The 23,973-nt window shown below is 42.8% G+C and overlaps 1 protein-coding gene across 12 annotated transcripts in view; it reads left to right on the forward strand.

Moving 5' to 3' along the window:
* AGBL1 (AGBL carboxypeptidase 1) overlaps nt 1-23,973 on the forward strand; it is a 460,538-nt gene that overhangs the window by 38,610 nt on the left and 397,955 nt on the right. For 3 of the 12 annotated variants that reach the window (XM_085515376.1, XM_085515383.1, XM_085515375.1), the window contains one exon: nt 6,608-6,705. The exons of 3 other annotated variants lie outside the window; for them this stretch is intronic. In XM_085515376.1, coding sequence (XP_085371502.1) covers nt 6,667-6,705 — 39 coding nt within the window. In that variant the 5' untranslated portion in view covers nt 6,608-6,666. Of the gene's footprint in view, nt 1-6,607; nt 6,706-13,518; nt 13,577-15,242; nt 15,360-19,537; nt 19,753-23,973 lie in introns of those variants that run through there. 6 more of the 12 variants (XR_014934298.1, XM_085515372.1, XM_085515373.1 and 3 more) reach the window with 4 other exon arrangements.

The raw sequence follows: 23,973 nt of genomic DNA on the forward strand, positions 1-23,973 counted from the left end.
TGCTTTTGATTGATTAAGTAATAAAAATGCTTTTAGGACAGGGAGGTAAATCTACTGGTTAATTGCTCAGTGCTTTGCATTATAACCTTGTTACAGCAACTGGGCTGGGCAGGTCTGTTACTCCTTTCTCCTGCCCGTTGGGACCAACACCCCCAGTATGCTGCTGTGCCCCAACTACCAGAAGCCACAGAGCAATAATTAATGGGTCACTAGGCAAAGCAAGTGATACAGCTGAAACACAAGAAGAAATCTTCCCTTTTCAAAGGTGATTTCCTAGATGGGGGTGATTTCAGAGGCAGGAGTATTGCTAATTTCCAGCCACAGCTTGGAAAATCTTGCTCTGAGTGCAGGTCCTCTGCCTGACAAAGAGATCTGAGTAAAGGAATCACCAGCAGTGAGCAAGGTGTGACAGAATCTGGCGTATTGGAGTAACTTGGAGACACTGGTGGTGTTGACACATAAAATGCTTTCATAGCTTGACTGGTTTTTCTTTTTGATGCAAAGTGGGGACTCAGATCACATCAGGCTTCAGCAGTCCTGAAGGACATTAATGGAGGGTTGTGCCTTGATTTAATTCCTTGGCCAGCCCCATAGCAAATGTTGGATAGAAGAGTTGTTCCAGCAGTTGGTTTTGATGCAGTGCAGCAGCACGCATCCCATGCAGGCTGCACAGCTGGCCCTTCTGCCTGCTGCTCCTTCAGAGCAGCCCCTCTGCTGATGGGAGCCAGCACACACCTCTAAATGATCTTTATGAGTCCTCTCCAACTCTAGGTGTTGTACGATTCCATGATTCAACAGCCAGCACTCTCTGCAAATACATTCTATTTTGCAAATTCAGACTCGCTTCGAAGGCCTCAGCAAGGTACAAACTTCCTTCTCAGGGCCCCAAACCCAGGGGTGTAAATGCACTTCCACCCTCTTATTTTTTTAACAAAGTCTCTTGACTTCGTTGTTCATCAGCGTTGGAGGCAGGAGGCTGATTGCTGGGGCTGATTGCAGCATCGATGCCACTGATTACATGGCCTTAATTACCATGATGAGAAAAAGACTAAAAAGTCACCGAGCCTTAAAACCCTTTGGGGAGAGTGGGCATTGCTTTTGTGCTTGGACCAGCATCTCTCCCTTCTCCATGGATGCTCCACAAGATGTGTGGTGAAGGTTAGCTCAGAAAGAGTCTCTGTACCAAGGACTGTTTCTGGGAGGGAAATGAAGGTGGATTTCTAACAGACCATTTAAACCCAATACCAGCAGACCTGTCCTAGGATTGCTGCACCTTTAGCAGACACCTCCTGTTCACCTGCCTGAACAGGTCGATGAGATTATCACTTGTTTGGGTGTGGGGTTTTTTTGCACACCTGCACGGTAAAAGATGAACTAAAGGCAAATGAATCCTCTTAATCGTTGAAATCAAAGTAATGCTCTGACACACAGTCTGCCAACAGGCAGATCTGCTTTTCATGTGCTCACAAACAGTGGTGCAGCATGGCAAGGTGATCCTTGCTGTGGAAGCTGGTGTCTTGGTGGAAAGAGCACTGCAGGTCTCTGGTCTTAAATATGCTCTTTTATACTCTGTGTACCTACTTTACTTATTAATTTTCTTAATTATATACATTATTACACCTCATATTCTGTTGTAATAGCATTTACTCATTTATATTTGCACTGTATCTACATTAATGCCCCTGTCATGTCTTCATTATTATTATAACCAGTGCTTGCAGGTGTCTTATCAAAATGCACAGGACCAAAGCCAACTGGGATCTAGTTTACCTGCATTCCAGTCTAATGAGCAATCAAATCCTTATTGCCTGCTCCCCAGTTAATGCAGGGTCAGACTACAGATTACAATTTAAATAGAGCTACGTTACCCAATCTGGCTGAAAATCAAACAGAAGCTATTGCACTCTTTACTTATTTACTTATGCTAGGTAGTAAAACTCCTAATGAATGAGGCTTCTCTGGGGTCTAGGTTCTTTTCTGACTGTAATGCTTCAGAACCTTTGTATTACCAGTAAGATCTGATTCTTCTTGACATAAGAAAACATCTGGCCATCGATTGCAAAATGCACTCTATCTTCTTCCTGCTCCTGGCCTTACACATCCCTTAGATGCTGGCACATATCTCAAAATGCTTTCACTGTCCTTGCTGGATATTTTACACATTTCTTTTGAAATTTAATTACATAATAGCTGAGCTAATCATTCCCAGATGCAATAAGTCACAGGGGACTGTTTTGTTTCCTCAGTCCCCACCTAACACATGCTGGTTTATGCAATTAAGCAGCTCTTCTGCATCCCATCGGAGTGAATGACAATACCTTGGTCAGAAAGCTCAGGCAGCGATGCAGCCTCAGACTTGAGAGCTGGCTTCTCACTTTCTCAAGCACTCGTAGAAGATTAATGGGAATTCATACTGAGTGAAAAAACCATAATATTTTATTTTGCTGACAGCAGGAGCATACAATAAAAAGTATCTTTATTTTTAATAAAAATCAATGATGACTTAAAACGCACAATAAATGTTGCAACATTAATAAAAGATGCTACATGTAAAATTAGACTTAAATGTGCAGTTTTCCCAGCTATTTACAACCCACATTTTGGGTCTTATCATGCTTCCAGCAGAGAGTGAAATGGTCTAAAACAGCTGTCAGATGGAACAAAATAAATATGGTCTCGGTGCAAGCAAAACAAAAACAGCATACCAAAAACTCCTGACTGATCTCCAGTGTCACCCCCTCTCAAACCGAAGAGGTCAGCATGTAGCTCTGAAGCACATGGGAATGTTATTGCCAAGCAGTTACGTAGGTAAACAGTGAGAAGAAGCAGTGGGTTAAACAACATGGCAAGGGACTGCTGTCTAAATGCAGGGCTCAGAAGGAGCAGTGCACCATATCTGCCTGTTTCAAGGAAAGGTTGATTGTGTTCTATAGTGCTTGACAGATGTCTTTGTAGTTAGTTCTTAAACACTTGTCATGTTGGATGCTTCAGTCTTCTCACACAGTTCATTCCAGTGCCTCAATAGCCTTCACATTACTTGGTATACCCTGCTATCTGATCCTGGTGCAATTCAATTTATGTTTCGTACTGTCTGCTCTGAACTCAGAGAGTGTTCCCTTCTCTCCTGTAGCCTGTATGTATGACAAGCATAGGTTTTTATTCCTCTTCTACATGTCAGACAGTCCTACTTCCCTCAGTGGTTCCCTGTAGGTCACATTCTACAAACCATTTGTTGCTATTCTGTGTGAATTTCATTGATTTCATTTTTATGTTGAATTTTAAGCTTGTCATCCAGTGTAATTTCAATTTCTCTGAGTAGAATATTGTGTGCAAATTCAAGACGTTCATTTCCTATTTTTTCATTCTGGTAATTGATGAGCAGAGCCAGAACTAAGATGCACCATGTAAGTTCTCTGTGAGGCGTACCCTTCTCATCTAACAACAAACCATTTATTACTCTGGACAGGGCTTTTCAAACATCCCCTCATAGAAAATATGGGTTTGTTTCCTCAGCTTATGGTGTGAAACTACTATGGGCATCATCTTCAGGCATGTGGTCTAGTAAGATAGTAGCATAGTTTATCCTGATTTCCTTCACATAGACACATAATCCTCATCTGGCTATACCCCAACAGTGGAAAGAAACTGAAGGATGGGTCTTGATGCAAGAGGGAAGGCTTTGCCACACAGAAATTAGTTCCAGAATGAAGGACACAGCTTTGTGGGGAGGCAGGTGACAGAGGAGAGAAGAACACTCCAGTCTGGTGTCCTCCATTACAAGTGCATCATGAGTCACTGTATCTAACAATAACTCTGAAGTAATTGTATGTTATAGTTGCCACCTTCTTGCGGTGGAGGGGAATTTCCTGCGACTGCAGATGACTTTATTTCAAGACCTAGTTAAATAGTTCAGTCATAGAGCCAGAAGAGGTGATGCCCCCTTTTTGCATCCCTTTTTTTCCTCATTCATTTAATGTTGCTCCTTCATGCACTCCAAATAATTCAATTCCATTCTTGATTATTTATACTCTTAAATACACAGCGACTTTTATCATACACCCTGCTAGTCATTAGTTACCCAAGAGGGTTATTTTTAGCAATGTTAATCTTTCCTCAGAAGTCACTGCCTTGAGTTCCCTATTCATCCCAGTTGCTCTTTACTGAGCTCCCTCCAAATTGTTGGCAGTGTACCATGCAACCTCTTACTTATTTTTGAAGGTCCCCTTTGGGTTTTAATCCCAACAGACACAAGATAGCATGGTGATGCTGGCTGGTGTGAGTCACTGAAAACACAGAAATAGGTCTGTGAGATGTATTTCAACCTTGTGAAGCTCAGGGAGATGCAAGGTGTTGGGGGACTGGAGATGCTGAGAAGGCAGAGAGTTGTGCTGTTTCAAGTGCTTGCAACAAAACCTGAAGTTACAATAATTTAGCTATTCTAAGGCGTTGTTAAGAACTGAAATCCATGAGTTGTGGCTCATTTTGAACAAAGGGATTTGCTGACTTCATGGGACTTTATCATTACTTGTGTGCAATTCCCAGCTGCATGCAGCTGGGGTAAGGTCTGAACAAGGGCTGCCAAGTCCATCTTCAAGCAGATACAGATTCACACTTGGACTTCAGAGCTTACCAGCCTGCACTTTTGATTCAAATACCAGATCAGACCTCGGAGGAACTGAATAAGTTTTACCACAAGATTTTTCAGCCTGATACTCAAATTGAGAACACCTTTCCCATCTTGTATATGCCAAGAAGAATGCAGTGTACACACCCTTATTTCATTATATTAGGATTCATTTATCAAAGAAAATCTCTCACGTGCTTTCATGCTCCTTTTTTCCAGAAACAGGCAGAGGGTAGAAAAAACTGTCCTCCTTGTATTGTTACCATGGAGAGAATAAAGCCCATGAACATTGTTATTTAGGCTTTTCATGTTATCCATCAGTCAGAAGCATGGAACAAGCTATACGAACCTCCCTGACCTGAAGCACAGAGCATAGGCAGCACAGCAAAGCCAGGATATCCATCACCCTGTGCTGGTGCTCAGGGTCAACGATCTCACTAAAGAATAACACCATTTGCAAGATTTAAATGCTCCTTCTTAGACCTCAGATGGAGTTGGAAGACAGAATCCAAGTCTAAGCACTGAATAATCTGCTCCAGAACTGGGTCAAAATGTTGCAGTTTGCCCCATTTCTCAAAAGCGTGCAGACAGAAAGGCAGTGCTCTCTTTTCCCTTGTTTGACTTCTTACATTCCCATTGCTTTGTGTCCCAAAACAATTCCACTTCCAACTTAGAATTAGGGACTGATGATATTGGTACCCAATATCTCAAAACCTGACAAAGCCAGAGGTTGATCTCCACTTGCATAATTTCACCGATTCCAATAGGATTTACAGCCCCCAGCCCCTAGACTGAGAATAATAAAGCCAGAGCAGTCTGGCTCTTCTTTATTATCCCTCTTAAAGTTTATGTCTTCAAATATGGTCTGGTTATGAGTTAACAATACTGAAAAGATCAATACCAGAGTCTGACTAGGGGAGCACAAAACATGTTCATAAAAGTTAAATTAGAACCATAAAATGATTATGGGCTCAGAGTTTTCTTTCTTTTTTTTCTCCCCTTTGACTCTGCCTCCTGCTTTGGGTGGCTGTTTGCTGGCTGATGGGGATACAGTTCACATTTGTGCTTCCCTTCTCTGCCCCCATTGTATCTCATGGCAAAAAGGGTTGGAGAAGGACTGTGTGGAGACTCTTCCAGAGGATTCCGTGGGCTTCAGGTCACAGGGCTTCAGACCCTTTATTTTTTTTAATCATTTTTTCTCTAGCAGACTTCAGCAGATCCCTAATAGAAAGTTCTTTTTTGTTCCTTTTGCTTCTCCCATGAGCCATCTCAGCTTCATTAGGGGCAGAATACATAACTAAGTTAAAACACATTGGGTGCTTTTCTTGTAAACCTATAGTGATGCTTCTGTGAATGACCATGCACTAAAAGCCAATCCCAGCTTATTGCTAGTAATCTTATGGTCCTGCATCTGCCTTAGATGCTTCTGTACTTCCTATTACTTGCTATAATTCTAATGCGCTCACTTCTGTCATGCTCAGTGAGTGCAGACCGGACATTACCCCAGGTTAGCAGATAGCAGGCAGATGCACAGGACACTAAGCTGCTTGCCAGCTGGAAGCTATGGGGTGCAGCACGGGCTGAACAAGCTCCTTAACATTGCAGCACTTTCCCCAGCCTCTCCTTGCCCAGCACGTGTGTGAACCTGGCTCCTGCACGTGGGTGTATCGTGTGAAACATCAAACTGCTCGAGAACTACCTGAAGTAACCTTGCTCTTGCTCCTAACAAAGAACGCTGTTCAGTGATTTACATTCCTTTGTAATCCGATGCAGTGATTAGAAAATCTCTTCATTGTATTATTTTCCCTTTAATGCAGCAACCAACGACCTCTGTGCTGGATGTGAGAGAGAAATGTCAGCTCTTCATGTGGAAATGAGTCAGCCAACCATATGTAAACATCAGGGGGAGCAGCGAGCATGACAGAGACTTGAGTGAGGAGAACATGAAATAGGCTTTAATCTGATCACAAATCTTGCTTCCAGGGAGGAGAGCTGCATGCTGCCAAGTGCCCTAGACAGCAGAGACATGTCCCCAATTATGGATGTGCGGACTCAGAAGGATTAAAAGAAAGAGCTGGCAGGTAATGATATTGTGCTACTTTGCTCTTGCTTTATCTCTGATGCCAGCCCTGGCATCCTATATTAGCCTTTTTTCTCATCACTGTCAGCCCCCTGCTTTTGCATCATGCCTTCCTCTCCCAGCCACCAGAGAGGGGCATAATCAAACTACCCTCTTGGTTTATCTGTGGTGCCCTTGTAATTTGATGCAGATGAGCAAACTTTGGTTAGCACATCTCATACAGCCTACCTACCAATGGGTACTTGGAAAGGACTGGCTGGTTCATGTTCATCTGAGGGCAGGATTTCCATAGGGCCTAGGTACTGAGCAGATGGTATCCCTTCTAGATACCTGTAATGCTTTCAAGACTGAGGTAGAGAAGGAGGCTAAAATATGGCATAGCAAGAAGGCAGGGAATAACATGGGTTATTTCAGAAAGGTCAACTCTAGGACAGGCAGACAAAGTGGGCATTTGCGGGTGCATGGTGGTGCTTGACCAGGGGACTGAATTCCAGGGTTGCTAACGGGAGGAAGGGCAGTGAAGTAGTGGAGTTGTCTTAAATCACCTATAAGAGAGGAGAAGGGAGAAGCTTAGATCAGCTGGAGGGGCAGAATGGCCATTGCTGCTCACAGAGAGGGAAATAACCAGGAGCTGTAGAGAGATTTTCCAGTTTCTCTTGAAAGAGGATAATGGGTCTTCAGGGAGGTAAGTATACACAGGGGGCAAAATATGCAGCACAGTGCGCTCAGGTGCTGAGGACCAGAGTTTTAAACTTCTTGTTTTCCAATAGTGTGTTCCCTGGGCAGACTCCATCTGCATTACTGCTCTCCATCATACCTATTGTTCAGCCACTCTGCTCTTCCCAGATAAAATGAAACGAGGCAGGTTGAAGTTCAAAGGCAAAACCTGTTAGGAAACATTCACCAAGCTCACTGCTGCTGCCACACACAGGGTATGGGAATGCTCTCTCACTTAGAAAAGTGCCTTGGCTGTGCTGGCACAGTAGTACACCACAGTTTGTAGTTACCTGCAATCTGGCAGGCAGAGGAGACTAATGATGATTAGTCTTGTGACCAGACTGCTGCTGCAGGCACCTTTGGTCTTGGGTCATCTATCTGAGTGCTGTTCCAGCGGTCAGGAAGGGATCAGCTGTGAAGCTTTTTGTAACCACAATTTCCCTGTCCAGAACTCCGTGCAGTAGCTCTCTAGCTCTGCTTTCCTGGGCACTAATGGTGAAAACTGCATTTCTCTGCTCTGACCTTTGGTCATATTCTTTTCCCCATGCTGAAATTATTGCAGATCAATGATTTTTAAGTGCTGACATATACACAAATTTTACAGCTAGTTGGTAATAGATACTGCTTATTTCAGCAACATTCCTCTGGAATATAAAATTATGTTTACACTTATATGGCACCTTTCAGCTGAAGAGCTCAAAGTTGCAAAGCCTCAGAAATTTCATGTGATGTAAATCTGATGTTATTGATGAAGACAAGAGAACACAAAGAGATTGAGTATAACAGCATAAGAACAGCTCTTACAGCTCTATCACCTCAGACTGAATGTCTGTCTAATACTGTTTCTATGTTTGCATGCCGGCTAAAATGCCTACCTGATACCCTAAGAGCTCTTTGCTCCCAAACATCTATGGCTCTAAGGTTTTCTAAACTGTGTCTGTTTTTTATGTCATTAATGATTCTGAATAACAACTATGGCACTATTTGCAAACCCATCAATATCCAATAGGATTCAAGGAGCTGGGAGATGTCTTATCATCAAGTTAATAATGCAAGCAAAGTGAAGAAGACAAAAATGCCATTTAACCATCACACCATAACTTTAAGAGAAAGATACAGAAGTACTAACATTGCTCCCTGATTTTTTCAAGTGCTGCCAGACTCACCAGGACCTCAATGGTAATGCTGAAAATTGGACCTCTACCTGCAGATTGATCTATACTTTTTGTTATGAAAAGAGATCCATACTGCAACCTCCAGGCATATATGGGATGATGTTTTAAATGAGAAATGATGAGAGTAGATTTCCAGCAAGTACAGAAGAAGCGAAAAAGCTTTTTGAAAAAGCACATTCTGTTCCCAGCCTTGCACTTCACTTGCATTCTCAGTGTTGCTGGAGAGAGCTGGATAAATGGAGGTCACTTCAGTTACTTGTAAAAGTGTCTGGAGGGTTTCTTTTAAATGAAAGGCTACTTCTTTCTTTTCTTTCTGGATTATGGCTTAAGAGATCTGAATACTGCAAAACCCTGGGCAGGTAGCCCAGCACTGAATAGAACCATGAGCTGAAAATATTTGCAACTTTGGATATTCCTTTTTCTTGTGATTATTTTGTAAACAACACTTACAAATTGCTCCACAGCGCTTCTGAAGCTCAATTCACTGGTGGAAAGAGGAGTTGTTTTAAAAAGTCAAAGACCCGATTGTTTGGGAATTTAAGAGAGTTTAAAGATTCTCATCCTTGTTGAGAGGGCTAAATCACTTTAACTGCTTGAAAATCATTAGCAACTAATGGGCTTGGTTCTGGAGGAAAGCGTGACTGCACTTGGAGGTCTGATGCTTCTGTGGTGTTATCTCCACCATTAGACATGCCCCCATCCCCTGCAGGGTGTTACTGTCTCTGCCCACTATTTCCATGGTGCAGCTGGATATCTCAAAAGGCAGCCCAAGCCATTTTGTGTGTGTGTGTGTTACCTGCTTTATATTGATTTCCCACTGTGTTTCTGGGAGTCTGGTTTAGGGATGCCAGAGAAGCCACTGTGAGAAGAACCAAGAACCCCTGATTTTTTTGTCTCTTTTAAAGAATAACTGGGAGTCTTGCCTCTAAGTCTTGACGAGGCTCCAGGTTACCTGAAATCTGGCTACTACTTAAGGCAGAAAAACCAGAGGCTGAGAATGGATTGAGATTGCACTGTTGTCTCCTGGGTCACAGTGTGGGCTTCATCAGAAAAACACTATAGATGTTTTCCCTCTTCACGCTTTCCGTGGGAATAACAGAGCAATTGTTAGTCACCCAAGGCTTGTCAGTCTGGTCCGTTTCACCAAGACTAAATTTGTTTTGCAATGTGAATAAATTAAGACAGAACTGAAAAATGTCTGGATGAAGATTAATTAATCATTTAGAGAGTCCCATCAGCTCTCGGGGCTCTAGCATGGAGCTCCCACAGCATCGTTAGTATGTTCTGAAAGGCAGCCAATGAGCAGGATCTGATTCACTGCCCGAATTAATCTATATGAATGGCTGTGGGATCCATTTGAAAGCAGCACTGAGAATTGGCCTATAAAAAGACAGCCTGATTTTTTGCGGAAGCTACTTTGGGAAATGAATGAGGACTTTACAATCTCCTTCAGCCATAAAAAAACATACACGTCTCATACTGCTGCTTGCCTATTTTAATTAAACCAATAATTAAATTTTAATGAAATGAAGGTTTTCCTGAAAAAGAGGCAGCAGTGATTGAGTAGTTTTCAGCTGAAGGAGGGAGCTGAAGTGGATGTATCAGGCCACTGGGCTTCCCTCCCCTAACAAGTGTTGGAGGAAATGCAAAGCAGAACGGCTTCATGTAATGAACTACACAAGAAACACTTATGATAATGAAGTCAAGAGGCTGCTCTCCTTGGCTGTTTATTTTTTTCCAGTTTCTCCCAGAATTATGCTGTATTCTCAAGGTCTTTGCTTATAACTCAGAGGCCACTGCTGCATGAAGTCCTCAGAGATAGCAACACTGTCACTGGAGCAGGTTCAGGAATATATCAGGGCTTGGCTCTGTGTTGCATTGTTGTAGGTACAAACCTTTGTGACCACTCTTAGTTGTAAATGTTCTTTGACATAACTTCTATTTGGAAATGAATTAAAAAAACCCTCAGAATTTCACTGAGCTCATCTCCAGAGTAAGGCAGGTTCACATACAAGCTCACAAAGTGCAACCTGAAGGCTGAAAAGGTGCAGATGTTTGAATGAACGCTCAGCAGCAGTGATAAGGTGCTTGAAATGCACACAAATGTGAATGCAGCCACAGACTCATTGACTTTAGATAGAAACATGCAACTGAGTAGACGATTCATCTCTCCTCCCCAGGTGTGACCGCCTTGAGCTTTCATGTGGTGACACTGCTGCCTTTATTCTCCTGCCTTTGCCACTGATGCTCTGTGTGTCCTTGAGAGGCTCTTCTTTGACTTAACAAAGTGTAAGCTGGAACAAAAATGATTGCCTGGCTCCCAGAGAGGGAGTTGTGAGAGCTGATGGATTAATATTTACTGCATTTTATACATGTCAAGAGCTATTGATAGGCACACCAGGGAACGTACCAGGCACATCCAGTGCTAAAAGGAAGAGCTGCCACAGCTTGCATGGAAGGACTCGCTTGGGGATTGTTAGCAATTATGCTGTGTTTGTAGCAACCTGCATGGACCTATGAAACTTACAGACTTATTGGTCTATTTCAAAATGTGTTTTACAGACAAGCAAAAATTCCAAAGATAGTTTCTAGAATTGTACGAAATATTTGTGGCTGAGTAGAAGTGTGACATCCACTATGTTCATCTGATGAGAAAAGGCTTTTCCATTCAACTCAACACACTGTAACATGACGTACTGTTAGCTACTATTCCCATTGCCTTTGTGGTTATGGGAAAGTGGACCAGTTCTTTTGAACTGTTTCTTTCCAGGAGAGTTTGCAAGAAGGATGAGAGGTTTAATGTATTTCTGAGTAGTGCAGAACAGACGAAAGTCAGAAGGACCCATCCTTCTAAGAGACTGTTTTGAATTGCTTCCAGAGCCAAATCTCCCAGGAACCCTCTGTGCTTTCCATCAGTCAAAGTAAAATGTAGACAAATGCTGTCCCTCAGTCTTACAGCTTCTCTCTGTCTCTGAGATGATTTCCCTCCCTGCAGTGCAAATTTCCCTGCATTTCAAATTTCCGTGTGTTCCTATTCACAGGAGAACCATTCATCATTCAGGATGGAGAGAATTTTAATGATGCAGGGTTGTAAATAACAGCCCATTCTCAGTTCCAGCTGTGCTTCTCATGCAGCCCTCAGCGCTGACAGTCTGCTTCCGAGGCCTCTGTAGCACTGACACATTTATTATGTCACAAACCAGCATCCAGGGTCAGTCTTAGAAAAAACTTAGTATATATGCAGAATCCAGCCTTGGAGAATTTGACTCCAGACTTAAAGAAAACAGGGGACGACACCATAGGAGTTCTCTTGCTTGTCAATGGATGAACCAGGCACAAGTGCAAATGCCAAAACAGACCAAACCCACAAAAAAAAAAATACTCAAAAAAACAACAACAACCAAGCAACCATGCAAAAAGAACCACCTGCTGCTTTCCTTATTTGCTCAGTTTTGGGCACTGAATATAAGCGAATATAGGGAAAAACTGGGAGTGAATGAGTTGGATGGTTTGGAAGGCTGGACTGTCAATGGTAATGGGAGGATGGTTGGGCTAGATGATATTGTAGGTAGTTTCCAACCTTGTGATTCTATGGTTCTGTGGTTCTGCCTCATGATACAGGGATAATGGAGGAGTTTCCCTGGGATTTTTTCAGTTCACACCCAATTACTTTAGATTTAGAGAACAGTCACTCCTATGGCTTCTGATGCAGCTGGATGTTTGGTAGAGAAAGTCATTCAGTACTGATCATTAAATGGAATTAACAAAGTTCAGTAGCCTGCTGTTGCTAGAAACATTGATAGCGTGGGACGAAGTGCTTGCAGACTTACAGGGGGTCACTGTTATTACTACTGCGGTGAAGTTTAGACATCTAGTGATCAAAAATAGATTCTCATTTTGTTAGGTGCTTCCTCTCTTTTTGACCCTCTTGAACACGTCCTTCAGCTGTTCCCTCTGACAAATGCAGCACTAAGTCTGAGCTAACAGAATAGAGTTACCAGTCTTCTGTTTTCTGCAATCTTGTGCTCCCGTGCCTTCCTCTTTCTTTATGTTTTGTTATCTATGGGTATTTTTCACTCAACCCAGCATTTAAATGAACTGGAAGATGACTGTGATATTCATTCATTTTTGAAGCCCGTGCCAATCAGAGCAAAGCAAGAAGAAGCAGAATGGGCTGAAAAGCTGAACAAGCTTCTACAAAAATTTAGCTGTGGAATGCATTTTGCAGTTAATTCTCTGAGTCCTGATATGCTATCACCTACAACAGCCTGATTTCCATGTTTTTCTCCACTTGTTGGTCTTGTTAATGCGTAACCCACCAGGCTGCTCATTTGGTTGGAGTTCTCTCCTTTTTCTTTGGTTGTTTTTGCTATATATTTTTTTTCTGGTGCCTTTGCATGCTGAACAGTGCTATGTTTGTCAGAGATGCTAAATGTGAGACAAACAGAAGAGACAGATATACCACAGTTTGTTCTGCTAATGGGAACACTTTGTGTACTGCTGCGTCTGGCTGCCATGAAGTCCGTTTCCTTAAACATTCAACAAAACAGATTCTTTCCTGTCTTGCACTTATGTCTGTACTCACACTTTAGCAGTGTGGGTGCCACATAAAACTAAATTAGCATAGAAACATTTAAAGCAGGCAAAACTGATGACACAAGTGACAAAGTAAAGGAGAACTAGGTTATTGGGGTTGGAAAAAAATCATTGTTTCCCTTTGTCAGCAGTTGAAAAGCTTGACACAGGTATGTCTGCAGGAAAACAGAGAGGGCATTTTGTCTAGTGGAAACACTAAAGGAGCTGCAAGTGGCAGAACAGGCCTTGCACTGTTGCCTGGAGACTTAAATAAAAGCAATTAAAGCATCAGTGCTGTTAATTTAACTATTGCGTTATTATTTCATCCTCCTCTCTTGCTTTTTCAGCGCATCCCTGCTGTTGTCCTTCAAGATGATTCTGGCACGATAGGATACTTGATGGAAGGTAGGATAGTCAGTCCCCACTGTTTGTGCAGTGTACAGCAAGAGGGTTTGTAGGGACAAAGTGGGAACATCTGACAGCAGTCAAATGGTTAAATGCATCTTTCTCAGGATAAGCTGTGTATACGTGTTTAATATGTAGCTGACTTTTCATGAACTAGATTTAAATAAGAGCCCAACAAAGTATATTTCAGAATATTTGACAGTCTGTCAGGGTATGAGAAACATACATTCTACCTGACAAATGAAAGCTTTTATTCTTAGATGAAGGAAAGGACAGCATGGCGCTAAGCCAGCATGTTTCCACTCCTGGTTTATGAAACAATTCAAGAAAAAATGTTCAACTGCTTATAGTTTGATTTGACAAAACGTTGTCCATTGTTATTCCAAAGGACATCCAAGGCATGCAGAGGTCATGTGAAGTTTGTTTGAGCCTAGCCTGCAAATGCAGTGTGTTTTCAAGCCTGGGTTAGCATATTATTATGGCAGATCTCTTTATTTGATTCTATTAGTGCTTTTACAAATAGTGTAGGCTTTAGTGACCTGGAAATAAAGAAGTGAGAGCACTCCTCTCTATGGGACCATGCCTCTCAGCACCTTCCACAAAGGACAGTGACACAAGAAAATATCCTGTATCACGTACTGACAAAGAAGATAACGTAGCCACTGTAGCCTCTGATACACCATCCCTATGTCTTAAGCATCCTTTATCCTTGGTGTCATGCTGCTGCAAAAATGAACTGCTGCATGCCCCCAGATGATGCTCCCAGACCCTGCAACTGTGCAGCAAATAAAAAATGAAAGGTGGGATGGCAGGGATGTCTCCAGAGGAGTAAAACTGATTAAGCCTGCTGTCCCCCTCTCTGCTGCAGGCATTGCGTACAGTACCAGCCTTATATTAAACCAGTGTAAGACCAGCAATTTCCAGTGGTCAGTTTCTGACCCAGAAGATATTAACTTCCCATCCAGTAGCTGCAGAAGGTTTGGGCTGCTTCCAAAAGCATCTGAAAATGAATTTCCACATCACAACTTGTGTTTTCATTCCCATTTTAACCATTTCGCTGCTGTAGAAGTGAAGTGTCGTGTGAGGTGAGGGTTGTTATTCAGAGAGGTAAACCTCTGCATAGGCATTTATAAACAGAATATCATCTCCACATGTATATTGCTCTGGTGATTGCTTACGATAAACATTGTGCTTGAACAAAAGACAGTGAAAATGATGGGTTTGTTAGTGAAAAGAGCATCCAAATAATACTGCTACTGAGAAAAACCCAACAATATCCCCTTATTAAGATATATATACATTTCTTGGCTATGTAATTTTGACAGGAGAGCTCATTTCTATATTTAATATAAACGAAGCATGGACAGTTAACTGGCTGTTTTACACCGTGATATTTCAGTTGTGTTTCATAATACTCAGGCTGGCCTTGGAATGAACAATTTATCCAATTAGGGTTTTCCCCCCCCCCATTTTTAATGGAATCTGGTTACTCTCTTATCTGTCACACTGGTTTAAAAATTGAAATAATCCTATTAGAAACCAGGTGTGCAATGTGAGTGCAAAATTGGCATCATTTATATGAGAATCAGGGAAAAAAAGTATCCTCAGGTTATTCACAGGTTTCCATGCCGATTTTTTGTTATTTAGACTTTATTTAACGCTCATATCTAAAAACTGAATGATGTCTGCGTTTCTTTGGTATAGGCTGCGGATCAGAAATGTTAATTTTGGTTGTGGCTGCTCACCTTTTTATGGAGATACTGATTCTGGTCCTACACTTGCTGTGTTTTAAGTCCTCTCTGGGCTAATTTTTCTTTATCCCGTGATTTACTTTCAAATGCAGTTCAGTGTTACTTGAGCAACAGCAGACTGAATTCAGGTTTGGAATCCAAAGAAATATGGAAGTAATGCTGGAAATTTATATTTTAAGATTTTGTATGATGTTCCTACTTTTAATTTACAAATCAGTAATATTACAGTTGCTGAGTATCTGACAGAGGGCTTCCGTCTTCCTCCCATCACTTTCTTCACAAGGAGAATGTCCAGATTTTCTCATCCAGGGAGATGGTTTAGGTACAGGAACAAGTTGTTTCTGTGGTTAGAACACTTACTACATTGCACCAGCTGGTCCATGTGAATGATTTTTGCATATGCTCCTAAAATGGAATAATTGGACAGAGTGCTCTTTTAATGCAGGTAAAATCATCCCAAATTATCTTACCTTTGCTATGGGCTAAAAGTGTGAGCACATATTTGCTGGAGGTCAGGTAACATCTTTGACTTATTTTCTGTGTCATCGCCCTGGGCACAAGAAAAGAAAATTACAGGTCGGAGCTTGTACAGCAACTGCAGAGAGCCCAGGGGTCCTGCCTTTGAGCTTATAATGCCTTCTCTCCTCATAAGTACATTAACGCTGGTACCAGTAGGAAGCTGCAGCCATGAGTTTAATTTCCATTTTGTTTAAGGATCACATAAACCTCAGGGCACAGGGGAAACAACAGTGGCATCCACACAGACTTTAACAAGCTAATCTTCAAGCTGGATTGACAGTGTAATATGAATAAATGGGAGAATGTCGATGCTTTACCTCTGGCATTTATCTCTGTGTAGGCTTCCTAACTTGTTCAGCCTTAGAGTATTGAGTTAGGGGACCTCCTATTCTTAGAAACTAACAACAGATTTGGAAATTCAACAAATATCTGGAAGAAAGGGCTATGAATGATGGTGAATAATTAGAGACCTCTGAGCTTTTTTGCTTTGAATTTGATTTCAAAGGGTTTTTGAAGTACAACTTATGTTGCTGTAAACATCACTGTCACTTTTGGGGTCTTTCATTAGCATTTTACTTGTTAATCTCCCTACACATTCAAATGCAGGTTCTCCAGCTTTGTGTTGTATGATGATTTCTTGTAGTCTCTGGACTCAGCTAAGTTAACTATCCCCAAACTCTAAAGAACAGAAGACACTTTTTTTTCCCCAAGCTTTGCTGTTGGTATTCTTTTTCTCTTGCATTGACATATGCGTGGTGAAATGTTTGCAAATGTTTCTAAAGCTTCTTCACATAGTAAAAAAGAGCCAAATCATTGAGCTGTGGTAAGGGCTTGTGGCAAGTGGGATCTGATAATAGGGGACAGCATTATGTTCAAGGTGGGGCAGAAAGCTCACTACTCATCTAACATCTTATGATGCAACAGGGGGAGGTGATCACCATGTGCTATTTACTAATCCCTGCAATAGGATGGAGGATCTGAAGGTGTTATATGGTAGGAAAGGGGATCCAGGACATCCAGGCTGCTGTGACTGTGGCTTGTTTACATCCATCAGCTTTCACTGTCTTCTGAACATTCACACAGTGGGAATTAATAGTTTTACACAGTTGTAGTGACATATACAATTGTCACATGAAAGAGAATGAAGCAACAATGTGGAAGAGCTCCTTTAAACAGCTTCTAATTGTCTCTGATATCAATTTCTGTCAGCGCATTAATTTGTGTAAGACATAGTGTGCTGGCTCTGCTCATAAAACCCATTACCTATTGTCCTCCTTCCGAGACCATTTGAGGACATTGTCACTGTACTCCCTTGGTTCTCTATCCTCTTTACATAATGGTGTGTTATTAGATTTTATTGAATCCTGCTGATATGAAAGAAACCTTAAAGCCTTGCTTCAATGTCACTTGTCAAGTGTGTTAACTCTTACAAAGACATATTTCCCTTGCCACTAGGATTAATATTTTTTGCAAGGGACAGATGGATCTGGAGAGTGTGGTACACAGCATGCCCTTACTCCCTGCACCTCTTTCTACCAGACTTTACACCCTTCTAATATTAGAACTTTTCCTCCATTAAGACCATCTGTGTTTCACAGTTGCTACAGTCAACTCTACAATTTCATCCCTCTGTGTACTACCTAAGCTCTCAAATCTTAGGACCTATAGAGCCCAGCCAAACTCCTTCAGTTTAACTTAAGGTAGGTTTTCAGTGTATTTCCAGAGATGGGGGGGCTGATGAGATAAGATGACCTAGCACACAAGAAAAGTATATTGCCATTCTGCATTCAACTCTTTGGTATGTTGAAAGCAATATGCCTGCAAAGGCTGGTCAAACTTCATTGTACTTTGGGTGGAATGCCATCTCTCTATCTAAAATATGATATTTCATGGAGTGCAACATCTTTTGCTGCTGTTCCTGTTTAAATCAGTCTTTTCAATTAGAAAACTGAAGTCTCTGAACCTGAATTTGCATGGGAAATGAGGCTACATAGCTTCTCCTCTTACTTTGCCTGGTTGCCCGTAAAGCATCTTGTCCATCAATCAATCAGTAGTCATCATAACATTTTCCATGAATGGACTGCTGTGATTCCACAATTATGCACAGGTATTTTAATGTGGTTAATTTTATAACTTGGTAGTGATGTCCTGGGATCCTGCTGGCAGACACAGAAACCAAGGAATGTCATGCTTGTGTCACTTGTTCACACATTGCTGGGCTGAGCTGGAGAGGATTTATCTTAGCATCTGCCTAGAACACTTGGTCAATAAAGGTTCTGCAGGGTGTAAGGATAATCACATGGAAGTAGTCCCTGGCCATGAGTTTATTCTTCATTTTACTGCTCCTTAGAAGATTAGGCTTTAGCTCCAATCTGTGATTGCTTTGTTAACATCGGCAAAGAATTGTGTGCACTCATTGACGGTCTGCCATGTTGCTTTGCAGTACTGAGTTCTGTAAGCATTTGCCTTGTGCCTTGAGACCAAGGCTGATGTTACTTCATCAGCAAACTCTAATTATTCATTTAAAGAGGAAAAGCTCTTACTGGAAGGATTGAAGAGACCTATGCCAGAAAACAGTAGTTATTTGAAATGTAAGAGGCTGAAAATAATGTTCTCAAACTGGAAAGACAAGACCCAACCTTCATATCTTGCATATCAAGTAATTATCTCTGCTGTCAGTCCACCAGTCTCCCTCAAGTGATACCATCCCTGCAGTAAGAAAGCTGAGCTGAAATTTCTGCATATCTGAAAAAAAAAACCCACAAAGAAAACCTTTGTGTTGTGACATTTTCACATTGAAAAAACATCCCTGGGAGAACTTCACCTAACCCTCCGCTCATCTTTCTTACCTGCTCCTTCTTGTTTACCAAGTCCTTTGATATCGTCCGGCTGAAGCTAAATGTGGACTCTGTGCCCTCCTAGGAATCCAAGCTTCAACTACAGCTGTACTCCAGCGTGGTTCATGCATCAGGGAACAAACTCTGCTCTGAGCTACAACCCTTACATACATGAAGAGGTACACGTGAATCACTGTAGTGGCCCTTGGAGCAAACTTTCTCCCAGAACTGCACGTTGCAGGGGAAGAGAGGCTGCACAGGATGGAAGCATGCCCCTTCCCTGAGCTTTGCCATGCAACCATGCAGTGCACTCTGTATGCATTCCCTGCCCTCTGACTGCTTTGGGGCACTGTCCATGGCCTTCACGGTTGCAGCTGGAGAGAAGCATCACAGCTGGAAGCCCAAAACCCTTCGTGAGCCTCAGTGATACCACTCCACCTGTCCCTCATGCTGGGTGTATCTTCCGTTCGTTGTCAGCGCTCGTTAAGACTGAGGGCATCTCTCTCACTCGCTCTGCCTTCTCCACGTCTCCGGTTTCACTGGAGCAGAGTCAAACAGAGCCGAATCCACGCAGGGTCTGGAACAGATCAGCAGGTCAGCTGGGAATGCCTGTCAGGCAGCCAGTGCACTCCCTCCCTTCTCGCTGGCTTTCTTTGAGGTTTGTAGCTCTTCTGCTTTCTTGTTGCTATTGCCACCCTCCCCACACTCCCCCTGCCACACACCAAGCACCCAGACCTTTACTGAGCACTTTACTTAATCCCCAGGATTCTTTATATAGGGATTAATTTTCTCGTCACAGTGGGAGAGCTCGGCGGGAGGGGGTACATTTATCTCTCCTGCTGAGGTCTAGAGTTGCATTGCTGTGATTATTGGTGGTAGCAGTGTGCATGTGTCTGGGGATCTGTGTTTAGCTTCTTCGTTTCTTAAACGGCACAGGGGCAGCAGCCAGGCAAGTTGGCAGCTTTGCTTTCTGGCTGCATTGTCTGCTGCTAGAGAGAGATTGTGAGTGGGGAGCAGCATGGCAGAACAAGAAGCCAGTGGCTTGCAAGTCCTTCTCTCCACCCTGCAGGTAAGAACAGCTTGGACTAATGAGAGAGGTGCTTGGGCTTGTTTTCCTCTTTAGTTCACCAGCAGTGACTTGTTGGGCTGAGTTTGTTCTTAGGAGCTCCCTGCTGGCTTGTCTCTAGAAGCATCAGCTCACAGGAGTCCTGATCTGCACCTCCCACCCTAAAACGCCTTTATGAAGCGAAGTTTCACTATCCAAAGACGAACACTGGCAATTACTGCTATGCATCAATCACCGAGCCCTGTCTGCAGGCAGTGCCTCGGCTTCTGCAATCTTGCTGTGTGCAGCAGGGGAGTGAGGGAGGTGTGAGGAATCGGCTGCTTTGCGATGAATGGGACCTGACAGCACTGTCAGTCTGCGAGCGAGGCGAGCTGCAGCAGCACGCAGCACTGCTCCGAGCGCCATGGAGAATGAGTAAACAGATCTGCCTGGAGGCTTCAAGTTCCTCCCTGTCAAACTTACTTCACCAAGACCCCAAAGCACTCTCAAGGAAGCGGGCAAAACCACCTGAGGTTGAGCTTGGTTTGATGCTGAGTGCTCAGCAAATGTCCCCAAGGAGCAGAGGGGAGGGAAATGTTCCGCTCCAGGATCACACTTGTTGGATAGGAGAAGTATTTCTTCCTTTGTCTGTAGGGTATCCCCTTGGTTCTTTTTTCCCTCAGTGTAGATGTGCTCCATGCGGTCTCACAGGAGAGGAGGCAGCCCACCCCGATGTAATTAGATGTGTGTTTTGGAGAGGGGAACCTGTGTGTTCATGAGATACCATTATGCCAAGAGCAGTGGGTGGGAATTGCTTTGCGAGGACAAGCTGCTTGAACTAAAAAACAGCTTTTAGAGGTTTCTGGTGAAATTTTAGTAGTCTTCATTTCTAAGGTGCCCTGATCTGGGTCAGAGCCCCACAGGTACAGGAGTCTGGGGCAGTATGTGCTATTGGGTCTTTACATCCAGGGCAGCAGCATCCTCTGACGGCTTCATGCATGATCAAAACCTTGCACTTCTGCATTGCACAGGAGCATTAAATAAGGAGTACATTGTGTGAAACAGATTTGCCTCCTGGGTCAGCCCAAGAGCTTGTGTACCTCAGCCCCGTGTTTCTGAAGGTTTTCGTGACCTGTCAGAAATGTGTATAGAAGGTCGTAAAACCCCATGGTACGCAATTGGCTTCAAAACCATATCTGCATGCGGTGATCAGCCTTGACATCTTTATCCAAGCTTTATGTAACTGTCAACAACTTTTATTTCTCATAACATTGCCAAACTCTGGTTTACCCTCCATGGCACCCTGAGGCGATGAGTTCTGCGGAAGAATGGGCACACAAGAAAGTTGTTTACTGTTCTTTTTATGGCAGTGTAACTTGCCTGCCCCTGATGTTCTTTCAGCATATGTAATACATGTTTTTGTACTAGATGGTGTTTTTGCCGCATCCAGGTTACAGTCTGTTATTTTGGATAACTGAGAACTGAGCATCCATCTCCTCTTTCTTCTTGTACTTTCTAACGCTAACAGTCCTGGTGCTCTTTGCATAATCTCTCTTAACTTCAGCCTAAACTTTATCAGTGTATCTCTCCAATGCCATCATCTGTCTCAGGTACGCAAATTCAGAGATGAAAAGGACCTTTGCTAGTCACACTCTGGAAGCACTGGCCTGGGAAATAATGGCTTTTGTTGACATTTGCATTTGCTGATATAATCTCTCCACGCTTTTTATTTTCTCCAACAGCTGTCCAAAACACAGTCGCTTTGTTTTTGTGTCCTGCCAAATTTCCAGGGCTAGTTCATATTATTTTATTGGGCATGAAGAACATATCTGCTGAGTACAGCAGGCTGTTCTGCAGGACGGTATTATTGTGTATTTTCCCTTTGTTTTATCACGTAAGTTGCCTTTGTATACAGAAAGCTTTCAGCTGAAGCACAAGGGAACATTCACCCACCAAGCTGCTCTTTGCAGACCTCAGAACAAAGCCAGCCTTCTTCCTTCAGTCACCCACTAGTTTTCTACCTCACTTCCAAGTACTGGCATGGATTATTATTCCCATTCTGAAGGATATACCCACCTGAGAAATGCTCAATCACCTTCAGATGAGACAACAGTCCAGCTTATCTCTTTCCGGCGTAGTCTCCCAGTCTCACAACCTGGCTTTGGTAAGGAAAGTCTCATGCAGACCAGATCTCAAACACTGTGCACTTTGTCACAGAATTCCTGCTCCAGTTAAAGAAAGAAACACGTTTGGTTTTTTTTTTTGAGTTCTTCAGAAATGTTAACAGAGCAAAAAGGGAGCATGATCCTCCAATGACAGCAGAAACTCATGGAAGCAGAACTCGTTACAGATGTTCTGAAAAGTGACAAGGTGAAAAGCAGAAGCTGCTTTTAAAGCGCGGCTGCATTTTGTCACCGAAATGTCACTGCAGGGAAGACATGACATTTCACATCCCTAGGTAAGAAGTGCTTCACTGCTTACAAGTTACAGCTTTCAAATGTGAGTTTCAGATTTAAGAAAAACCTCTCCCTATCTCACAGGTTTTGTATCAGCATTGCAATGCCAAACCATTAGGAATTTTTTGTTATTTCTTATTTTGCTTTTAACCCTGGTACTTTCTTCTTTGCTCTCTCTTCTTGACTCTCCGTATCCCACGTACTGCTAAAATTATCACCTCCCATTTGTCTCCCATCCTGTTCTGTTCCCATCTTTGCATTACAGTAATGTATTTGCATCCAGCAGTGACCTGTCTTTATTAGCCAGTACCGTACCTACACCAAGGCTGGGCTGGTTACTATGCTTCATTCTACTCTCCAGTCAAACCATTCCAGAAATCAGCATTGTCTCCATGTACAGCTTATGTTCAGGGGAGAAACTCCGATGTTTTGCAGGCAGCCTCCTTAAAACTAAATCCCGTACAGATCTGGGTTTAGATCCCCTATTTATTTTAACACCTAGAGGAGGTATGTGGGCATTGATTTAAAAAAAACAGAACTATCAGTAGCTAAGTAGAGCAATAGAAAATGCAGCATCTTTCGTTGAGTCCCAGATTATTGTATCATTTGTGATTTTAGAGCATCCATGTTCATACTGTTGGTCGTCCCAGCTTCATCTCACTCCGTCCTCCAGATGCTTGCTAAATAAGCAACATTTGGATTCTTCCCCTGCTTTTTGCTTGCTCTCTTCCTTGCTTGCCAGGCCCAGATATGAGCCTGCATTAGTTACCCCCGAGAACATCTCCTTATTCCATGGCAGTGTGCACTGTGTTGCCTGAGGAGTCCCAGATTTCCTGTTGGCTCTCAGCATGGTGTTCACATGCTTCCCAAAGCCACACTGTCTGTGTGCATATTCCACTAAGCTGGCAACCCTTGGGGCTGTTGGCAGATCTTTGGCTCATACCGAACCCTACAGTACTGGACTGCAAAGGTTTCTGAATGTTATGGTTCAAAAGGAAAGAGGTGAAAATCTTACGTGTCCACGAGGATGTGATCTGTGTAAAGGGATTCTTGTTCGAATGACTGTGGTGCCCAGCAGGGAAGAGAAGCAGGATTCACTGTTTGCTAACTTGAACCTCTCTGTTCCATTGTGCTGCTTCTCCTGAATTGTTTTGCTGGCTGGCTGACAAGGCAGTTCTATTGTTATCCTAAAGTCAAGTGGGAAGATATCTGTGCTGCTCCAGTGACAATGAATATAAATGCATTTTGCAAAAGGCTTTTGTCTCCTCTGCATCCTTGCACTTATACTGTCAGCAGATCAGTTGAAATTCCTGGGACTGAGCGAAATGGATGTAAAATACCAAGAACTTCTCAGCAAGAAGAATGCCTGCTGGTTTGCACAGGAGGTGGGAGAGCTTGGAGTTTGGTTCTGTATTTTTGGGAGGTACTTTGGGGTTAGTGGAATACCCTTACAGAGAAGAAAAAGTCAGCTCAAAACCAGATGGTCATTTTCCTGTGGTACATTAACTGTGTTTTATTGAGATTGTTATACCTAAAGTAAACAGCAGTGGATTTAGTGTTCTCCTATTCCTTCCAAAAAAAAAAATATTCTAGCTTTGGAGTAGCAAAAACAGTGCAGTTAGGTCAATGGTTATGGTGTTCCATGGAAAATCCATCATAGGGAAACACTGGATGCTCTGTCAGTACTCTCCTGTCTCTCATGCCAAAGCAACATTGTATGGGAGCTGCTAAGTCACAGCCTGAACCAGTGATTAAGCACCTGGTGAGCGGATACAGCCAGCCCTGGGAG

The sequence above is a fragment of the Coturnix japonica genome, chromosome 14 (assembly GCF_054131305.1).
Source record: "Coturnix japonica strain WE chromosome 14, WE-NBRP24, whole genome shotgun sequence".
Lineage (NCBI taxonomy): Eukaryota > Metazoa > Chordata > Aves > Galliformes > Phasianidae > Coturnix > Coturnix japonica.